Source organism: Penaeus chinensis, chromosome 24 (genome assembly GCF_019202785.1).
Source record: "Penaeus chinensis breed Huanghai No. 1 chromosome 24, ASM1920278v2, whole genome shotgun sequence".
NCBI lineage: Eukaryota > Metazoa > Arthropoda > Malacostraca > Decapoda > Penaeidae > Penaeus > Penaeus chinensis.
In genome coordinates, this window is record NC_061842.1 from 15,283,520 (window position 1) to 15,293,519 (window position 10,000).

General features: G+C 34.8%; 1 protein-coding gene across 3 annotated transcripts in view; it reads right to left on the reverse strand.

Moving 5' to 3' along the window:
- Nucleotides 1-8,782, reverse strand: part of LOC125037815 (serine/threonine-protein kinase/endoribonuclease IRE1-like) — a 23,624-nt gene extending 14,842 nt beyond the window's left edge. Inside the window, exons 1-10 of one of the 3 annotated variants that reach the window (XM_047631049.1) lie at nt 8,380-8,782; nt 3,490-3,610; nt 2,921-2,963; nt 2,560-2,708; nt 1,927-2,157; nt 1,233-1,358; nt 964-1,090; nt 567-769; nt 178-363; nt 1-57 (exon numbers count right to left, since the gene is read on the reverse strand). The exon at nt 1-57 is cut by the window's left edge and continues 122 nt beyond it. In XM_047631049.1, coding sequence (XP_047487005.1) covers nt 1-57; nt 178-363; nt 567-769; nt 964-1,090; nt 1,233-1,358; nt 1,927-2,157; nt 2,560-2,708; nt 2,921-2,963; nt 3,490-3,610; nt 8,380-8,502 — 1,366 coding nt within the window. In that variant the 5' untranslated portion in view covers nt 8,503-8,782. The remainder of the gene's footprint in view (nt 58-177; nt 364-566; nt 770-963; nt 1,091-1,232; nt 1,359-1,926; nt 2,158-2,559; nt 2,709-2,920; nt 2,964-3,489; nt 3,611-8,379) is intronic. The other 2 variants (XM_047631050.1, XM_047631051.1) reach the window with 2 other exon arrangements.
- Nucleotides 8,783-10,000: the final 1,218 nt, after the last annotated feature.

Consider the following 10,000-nt stretch of genomic DNA (forward strand, 5'->3'; position numbering starts at 1 on the left):
TCATTCTTCCTGAAGCTATAAAACTAAAGTTCATTTTTTTTATTTGCTCCATGCCATCTGTGGAAAAAAAAGTGTTCTTAGCAGATTCCTTTTACAAAATAATTTTATTAACTTTACATAATTTTCTCTTTAATGCACAGCTGCAATATCACTATCAAGGATTAGCATTACACATACCTAAAATTAAATGATCCCTTTCCTGTTTGGATTTTTGGCTAGGATAAGTGGTTGTCTCTGCTGTATTACTTTCATTCTTCTCATGAGTGATGCCTAAGGGTAGTATATGATTATTAAAATCAGCTAATTCCTCTGGTGTTGCCTTAGCCAGGTCAGCCTTCACTTTCTCTGGTACTTCATAATACCCTGAAAATGATAAAGTCAATGACAGAATTTAAAGTTGAGGAAATGATGAGGAAATGCAGACATTATTATGTAAATATACATGAGTGGCATACGTGGTATCAATCATTGTGGAATCTGTGCATTCATTACCAATACTTTTCTTGTCAATAACTTTCACTTAATTTTTCTTTGTGCTTCATAGTGAAACTTCACTGTTTACATACCAAGTAATAGTACATCAGGTTTCTTTTCTTCTTCTGCATCACTTGCAGTTTGTGATGGGCGAGAACCCAGCGTACCTCGAAAACCAGGAGGGCCTTCTAGGAGTAACTGAGACTCTTTACGTGAAATAGTTACTGTGTTTGTATCCACCAGTGCTGGCAATGCATACACACCAGAGCTGCACTCTCCAATGTAAATTGTTGGACTGTCAATATATGAAAACAATGTTTAGAATAAAACTACAGAGGTCTTGAATAATAACACATTTTTACTAAAATAACAAAATATCATTAACATTTATGGCAAATTAGACTAAATACTGAAAATGATTTGCTTTTTGTTCCTCACAAAAGGAAAGTTGACAAACTATACGATAAGAATATGCATCTGCAAAGGTACCTGAGTTTTTTTATAAGAAGACCATCAGAACCATCTTGGGTCTGATGTGTCAGGTGCATGAATTCTTTTGTAAAATGATTCAAGGTCTGTGGTGCAACTGTAGTTGTCGGGACAGCCTGTAGTCCTCCTATTAACAACAAAAGATAATAAATCTTTGACCTGACTAAATAGCATTTCATTATATACATCACTGACAAATATCATTTATAATGTGAATTTTATAACAACTATAAAGTATATCTCATTATGAAATTACACACAAGACTCACCATCAGGTCCAAGCTGGTACATTGCAACCAATGGGGATTCTAGATCCAGTGTCCAGAGAAGAGAACCAGTCATCTGATCCACAGTCAAGATAGATCCTTCACCAGTTGATGTGTAGTGAACCAAATCTGGGAAATGCATAGCTAAATAGAGTGCATGGCCAATATAAGTTAACTCAATGCCACCAGGAAAATGCTGTGCTCATTTTTTTTTTTTTTTTTTTTAAATGTCTCGGTACATACATGGCTCTGCTAGTGATTAGCCACAAAGGAGTCAATTAGAAGACCTTATGACCTTAAATGATTTCACCTTTCCTTTAACTGACTGGAATTTTATTTTTTTTTTTTTTTTTTTATTTATGCTATGAATATTGACGGTATTATTTTTATCATAGACATTATAATTACTATAATGTTATTGACATTAGTAATAGCAATAAAAGATAACGTAAAATATTTTTGAAAATCAAGGAAAAGGGTAAACAGGCGAGACAGGCAGACCTCGTAATTGGCTCATTGATGACTTAGTATAAGTGTAGCCATCTATGTGTAAAAATAATTAATAAAGTAATTGCCATGCCATGCCCGTTGGATTTGGGTTAAACAAGAACTCAACAATAAATAATATGAAAGGAATATATCACAATATAAAGTAAATTCTCCTTTTCAAGAGTCAATGATTTATCATTCTCATTACCATAATCTTGCACTGTTGATGAAGAGCCACTTGTAGCATATTCTGAGAAACTGATGTTCCATTTATTTCCAGTTGATGCCTCATATAGAATGATGTTATATAGGGTGCGACCAAAGTAGACAGTATTACGAGATGGTTTAGGGCACTTTCGGTCTACAATATCCATCCCCAACACAAGCTGCTTCTCACCCGTGATTGAATCCACTCCAACCCATGAGTCAGTTTTTTTGCCTTTAAAATGAGAAATAAAGAAGTTTAAACCTTTCATCATAAGAGAAAATACTTTAAATTAAATCACATTTATGTCATCTATATCCATTAATTATACTATTCTAGAAATTTTACACACCAGAATTTACTTTTGAAATATTCAAGTAAAATTAATTATCAAATATATACTACAAAAAGCAATGTCTATAAAAAAAAAAACATTATTTGTTGTGAACTACTTACCAATTCTCTGTTTATTCTAATTAAAAAAGTGAACTGAATGTAAAAGCAACAACTAAAAACTATTTTGCGATATTGGGAATGCTTCATCATATGAGAAATTAAATCAAATGACTATCTTAATTTCTACTAATTTGTACTAGTATTATTCTTTTTAATATGAAACCTCGGGAAGTAACATACCAAGGTAGAAAATGCCATCACTGGAACGGCAGGGTGAATTTGCCACAAGTTGCGGGATGGTGAATGGGAGCTTCTTCAGTGGATCTCTTCCACGACCCAAAGTGTATCTATATAATGACCCATCTTGAGGATTGGGGAAGAACTGTGGGCTGTGGGATTAGAAAAGCAGGAAAAAAAGTTTTATAACCTGTTTATCCATAAAGTAAAGGTACACCACATACTATTAGCATATTATCAATACACTTAACATAAATATTCTAAACAAAATTAAATGAATGGTCTTCACAAAAATCCTGACAACAATATAACATCACTTTAGATAGCATAACACAACAGAAATATATTCATTCAAATTGCTTACATGGGTGGTTGAGAAGAATCTGTTGGATTTATTATTACAGGATCTGTAAAAGGAAATAAACAAAAAATAATGCTGGAGGTTCTGACAAAAGTTATTAAAAAAACATAATTACTATGGATACATGGGCCAACAAAATATTGGCATATAAAATATATAAAAATGAGAATTTATATATTATATATACATACATATACACATTTTTTTAATGAATATAAACAATGTCTTCCTGATATCTACTGTATCTTAAATCATCATTAAATGATCATGCATTTAAGATTTTACCATAAAATCATGAACTCAACATCACCAAGACACAAACTACATTGTGCAAAATGCATTTAGTAAATACCAAAGCTTAACATCAAAATGTCAGAAACAAATGCAACATTTTACAAATACAAGAACTTAACATAATTAATGAACTAGGCAGTTAAACATCACCAAGAAACCAAACTTGCATTATAATCAATCATCTGATACAGCTGCCATATTAATAAATCATAACTTTTGTATATGACAACTTAGAACAAAATCATAAAAGCATGCTTTCAACATGCAACAGTTAATACCATCTTTCAGTGTCCACTTGTGAGCTCCTGAGGACTTGGTAATGGCATGAAGGGCACCATCCAAGGTTGATATCAGCAGAGTTTCATCGTCAGTTTCAGACAAAAGCTCAGTGTTACTTATCTGGTGGAGAAGGCATGGCATTAAGAGTTAAAGCAATATATTTCACAAGATGCAACTTTCTCTGTCTCTCTCTGTCTGTGTGTCAGTCTGTCTGTATGTCAGTGAGACAGTGAGTCTGTCATGAGTCAGTGAGACAGTGAGTCAGTCAGTGAGTCAGTGAGTAAGTCAGTGAGTCAGTCAATGAGTCAATGAGTCAGTGAGTCAGTAAGTCAGTCAGTGAGTCAGTGAGTCAGTAAGTCAGTCAGTCAGTCAGTGAGTCAGTGAGTCTCTCTCTCTCTCTCTCTCTCTCTCTCTCTCTCTCTCTCTCTCTCTCTCTCTCTCTCTCTCTCTCTCTCTCTCTCTCTCTCTCTCTCTCTCTCTCTCTATTACAGTAGAGCAATGTGGCTCACACAAGTTCCTGATTATAGAGCACATCAGTATAAAAAATATTATATTATTATATTATTATATATATATATATACATATATACATACATACATATATACATACATACATACATACATACATACATACATACATATAATATAATATAAAAAAATACTAATAAGTAAATAAATAAAGAAAGAAAGAAAGAATCCTAAATACATATCTATATTTATCATTACCTCTTATTTAAGATTCTAAATGTGAGCCAAACTGAAGAGCCACTGAAAGAATATATGATAACAAAAGATGTACCTAATACAATGAGACGCAATTGGCATATTACATATACAAATGTCTAAACATATCCTATTCCAAAACTTAACCCAGTGGCCCATTATAGCAAAAGTACAGGCTATGTCCAAGATAACTTTAGTTTATTGATTGACTTTCCACACAATAACATTGTAAGAATCATAATTTCAATAACAGTAACAGACGTATCTTCAAAATCAATAGCATTTGAAAAAAGCACTTTCCTGTAAATTCAAGGAATGAGGAAATCAGGTCACAAGGGCCTACTAATTGACTCCTTGGTGGGTGAAAACTTGTGGAGCCATCTGCCACAAAATTCACCAAAAACTACAGTAGATAGTAGATAACATGAGGCCAATAGTCTAAGTCTAAGGCCAAAATGGAATGACAGATATAATTTTCATGCTCTGCCTGATTTGGTGACAAATCAGAGGAAACTTGCACTGCAAGGAATGGTCATCATTGTGAGAAATCTTATAAAGCAAAGTCAGTGACACATATTTACAATGTTTAGGATTAAATCTGGTCCCAAGACCTTTACATAATTACAGAAGTATGAGTCAGCAATAAGGAGTGAGTTAGGCATACAATATCTACAAAACAGAAAAATGAAAAGAGTTAACAAGATTCTTTAAGACAAATGTTAATATAAAGGTCAAAATATAATACAAATGAAGCTCATAAATTTGTGAAAGTTGTTACCCCTATCAATTTTAATCAAATATAAATGCATTACATTTTAACCAGGGTTATACTGGAAAGACTGACTGAGATATTGGAAAATTAGTAATAATAAAACTATGTATTTTCATAGGATTTAGGAAAATCCTTCTTGACTTTAGGAGATAGAGATATTTAAAAACTATACAATACAATAACAGCCACCTTAACTATGACATAAGATTCAGTGTTGGGTGCATACAGAGAAGTTATCATAAATATTTGTGATCATCTTACTACAAATGCTTTTGCAACATACCACTAAAATGAATTGTGAATGCAAAAGAACAAGGATTCTAAACTATGAATACTTATGCCATGAAAACAGTTTTAGAATGACAGAACTAAATGTATAGTTAAATCATTTATCTTACTGATTTTTTTTTTTAAGAACATTAACTGCATATGTATTAGCTTAATATCAAATAAGAAAACAATAAGACAATAATCCTTAGGTAAGATGTGTCTGCTTTCTAAAATACGTTTTAATAAAAGTATCCACTGTCTATAGAAAAAATTAAAAAAACAATATTCTAAAATTAATTCAAACAAAGGATGTAGTTGTAGTCTATTTCTTTACAGTTGAGAATATTGACAGCCAACACTGTAAGCAACTCCACACAAGATGTATTAAATGGTAAATAATCAAACAGAAATAATAGCCTGAATTTCTGTGTAATGTTTGCAGAATCACCACAAAATTATAATTTCATTTATTTTTCATGAGTAGATATTAAAGAATATTATATATATTTCAGAGTGCACTTTGATATTGATAAAAGATTAAAATGTCATTTATTTTCACTCAGTGTAAATGAGCACATTAACACAAGTATCACATACATATGTATACATATATATATTCCGCCAAACATACATAGGGGCTACATATAAGCACACAAAAAAAGAAACAAACAATTCTCCTGGTACTTCTCATGCCCTCCCCTGCTATTGGGGACAAGAATGTGGGGATTTGGGGGGGGTTCTGCGGCATAATTCCTATATACATGTGTATACTAGTTGGTGAGAGGAATCCATCTATAGCAAAATCATTGCAATTAGTAATCCAAAGGTATTCTTATCAATTACCAAATTGACACCTCTGTGGCTGAGCACTTGTGGGAACATTTATGGGTAACCATATTTCAAAAAACAATGCTACAGTGAACATTATATGTTCCTGGTAATGTTGGGCTAAATATCATTATTGTTATTATCATTGTTGTTGACACTGGGATTATAATAATATCTTTTTTAGGTCTAACAGCAATAAGGAATTTAAAAAAAAAAAAAAAAAAAAAAGGTAGGACTAATAATAGTTTCCTTGGTGACTAAGCTCTTGTAGAGACATTAATGTGAAATCAAAATCAATAAACTAGCAGACGTAGGATGTATGTATTACATATCATTCTGACATCAATGGATTTAATTAATTTGCTTGACTGAAAGACCAGTTCTCAAACACTGCTTGAGTTATGCACATGGAAATATTTCAACCATCTACAGTGTTGTACACTACCATTGTCAAGTATATCTTATTATATAATATCAAGTAACTTTTATATGCAATTACAAATGTAATTCTTACTATGAAAAATGTCTTATAATTTGTTAACCTATGAAACAAGATCAAGTTTGTCTAGAAAATTTATGCATCATGATCATCATCATCTTAGTTTAACATCCATTTTCCAAGATAACATGGGTTGGACAGGGTTTCTTCATGGCTCTTTCCCAAGCATTACGGTCTTGTGGTACTTCTTTTTCTATGCCCACTCCACACAAGTCCACTTGAATTACTTGTTGCCAGGTCTGTTTGGCTTCCCTTTACCACTGGTACCTGGTAACATCAATTTTCTACACTTACTGGTCCAGTTTCTGAGATGCATTTGTTGCATGATAATGGAGATACTTTCCATGCCAAGCCTATTTCCTAGTTCCTCAGCAGATTTTTTTTTCACAAAGGGATACACCATACATCTATCTAATTATTTGCATTTCTGTTCTTGCAAGTCTACTTATGTCATCAGCTTACACAGGCCAAGTTTCTCTGTCATAAAGCATGACACTTAAGCATATGGCTTCCCTTTCATATTGTGTGAAAACACCAGTGATGTCAAAAGGGGCAGCAGCTCCCTAAATTTTGCCCAGCCTATTCTTACATGCATTACTGAGCTTGCTCTGTCTCCACTAACTGCACTCAACATATCACCTAGGTAGTAGAATTGATCAACCACTTCATAGTTCTCATTCCCAAGATAAACTTCCATTGCTGCTTAGTTTTCTACCTGTGGATTTCAGCATTGTCTGCATTTGAAATTTGGTGTTTCTCTGAGATTACCTTTCAGTCCACTGCAACATTTTTTGCACCCAATGACTGCAAAAGCTACAGTAAACTGAGTTAACTCCAACCTAATGTAAACATTGGTCCTTGGCCATTACCACTAACCATGATTTTTGTTTTGGTCATGTTAACTCATAAACCTTTTTTCAATACCAGTTTTCCAAGCATAGTACCTTTCTTCAAGTTCCTCTATGGTTTCCAAAATAATTACAAAATCATAAGGCAGCTCCCAAGGCAGACCGCTCCTGAACTCTAGATAGTGGTACAAGAACTAAAATGAACAAAAGTGGACTTAATACTGATCCCTGATACACTCCTACTTTAACTTGGAACTTTTCACCAACTGTGCTGTTCATTCTGACTACAATGTTACTCCTCCTATACATAGTCATCACTGTTTCTATCAACCATGTTTTTGGGCCACAACCATTTTGTGGTTTTGGGCCAATGACAGGTTTGTCATATACTAAGCCATCTCTGTACCCTTGGAAATTCCTCATTTAAAAGTGTTTAATAACGCTCTTGCCAGGCTTGATGTTTCTCATCATCAGTGACTGCTAGTTGACCATTGTTTTTCTTAACACATTTATCACTAACCACATCAAGGTTTGCTGCTTTCATTTGCTTTGCAACCTTAAACACTTCAGTCCTGTCATCTTCCCTACCCAAAACATTATTGAATCTTTCTTCCTCTGTGTGAGGGTGTTGTCAACTGTATCTGAATGGTGATATGCAGATATTTTTTCTCATTTTGCAGTAAATATGCAGCAGCAGCTGTTGCTACTGTTATATATGACTATTTTTTATGCTATATAAAATGGCAGCATCCATTTCCCTCTATCTCTGTGTGTCGCCCTTGCTAGCATTAACCAAGCTATGTAACATATGATCATCTAATGTTAGTTGTAAACAATTTACTTATAAATGCATGTTCTCCTTCAATACCCTCATCCCCCAAAAAATATGCTGTAAAATCATTACTGCGTGTGACTGTAAGAACTCCAAAACCAGGGATAATTATCTTACCGTTTCTTTCATGTGCGAGCTCTTTTTACTTGCAGATACAAGTGAAGGAAGACATACAACAGACAGGAGCACATAAGTCCAGAATATGGACAGCCACAGTAATTTGCTCTTCGAAAAAGCCATCCTTCTGCTTTGTTTTGTTTTTTTAAAGAGCGTCTCTTCTTCAAGTCATATTTGGGATTTCCCACACCTCACAGCCAACATTCTTGTATCAAGGAAATAGCAGTCTCTGAATTCGCACGGTCTACATGCACACCCATGGCTAAGAGGGAAAGTCAATGTGCACAATTCTGACGCAACCTTGGCTGACACGAGCAAGCAACAGCAGCCATCTGTTTGTTGTGAGACGTATGAGGACACGCGCGCCCCCTCCGCCCGGTGCGCCCGACCCGCCGGGTTCAACTCTCGGGTGGGCGCTCGGTAATTGGTCCGGGGTATTTTTTGATATCCGGAAGCCAGATTCTTAGATTAGATAGGCTGAGGACAATTTTAGGATATATTTCGATAAAATCTTTGACCAACGCCGCCTCGATTCGATTAGGTCTGCTGGGTCCACCTGTTTGAACAGGTGTTTGGAAATTATGCAGGGGGTAATTTTGTATATCTAAAAGCAATAGTTTGTGTAAATTGGCTTGGGAATTATGCTAGGATGTATGGCGACGTGATTTTAATCAAAGTCCATAATTATATGAACTTCGACTTTATCCATCCTCGCCCTGATGCATCCGGTCTTGCAAGGTTCAGATCTCGGACAGGTGCATGGCAATTGAATCCGGGATATTTTATGGTATTTACAAGTAAGATTGCTTATTTTAATTGAATGAAAGATTATGATTATATTTTGATAATTCTATTACAACTCCGCCTCGATTCATCCAGGTCTGCATCAGGGGCTTAGGAATTAGGGGTATTTTTTGTTAATTGAAAGAAGTTTGTGTAAAAAATATTAAGGGATTATGTCGGGATATATAATGATGACACACCTTTTCCACCCTGATGCACTTATATTATTTTTAGGTTTCAGTTCTTGGGCATGTGCTTGGGAATTTATAAAGGACACCTGGAATAATTAAAAATTATTGGATGATTATTTTGGACTGTAATTTGCAAGAGTGCAACGATGCAGTGGAGGGTTCCGCATTCCAATACTCTTTCTGTCGGTACATTTGTTACGTTATTCGACATATTTTGGACAAATTCGAGACCTGCCCCTTCCAAAACAGAGGACAGTACCCCTCTCCCCCTCCCCCTAAAATAGAACCCTGCGCACCCCCTCTCCCCCCAAAATTGCAGGTCTGTACCGTTCTTCCCTCAAAATAGAAGCAACCCTCGCCCTAAAATAGAGGACTAATCCCCTTTCCCCTAGAATAGAGGCCTGCACCAAGATTAGAAACCTGTTGCACACCACTGCCCCCAATTCGTTTGGGAGTACACCTTCAACCCTCAAATGAAAGAGACCTTCACCCTCCCCCCTAAAAAAAAAAAAAAAAAAAAAAAAAAAAAAAAAAAAAATGTACATTCTAACTCAAAAAGATGTCTGCACAGTTTTTCCCCCCTTATATCTGCACCCCATCCCCTCCAAAATACAAGCATACACACCCTTCCCCTCAAAATAAAGGAC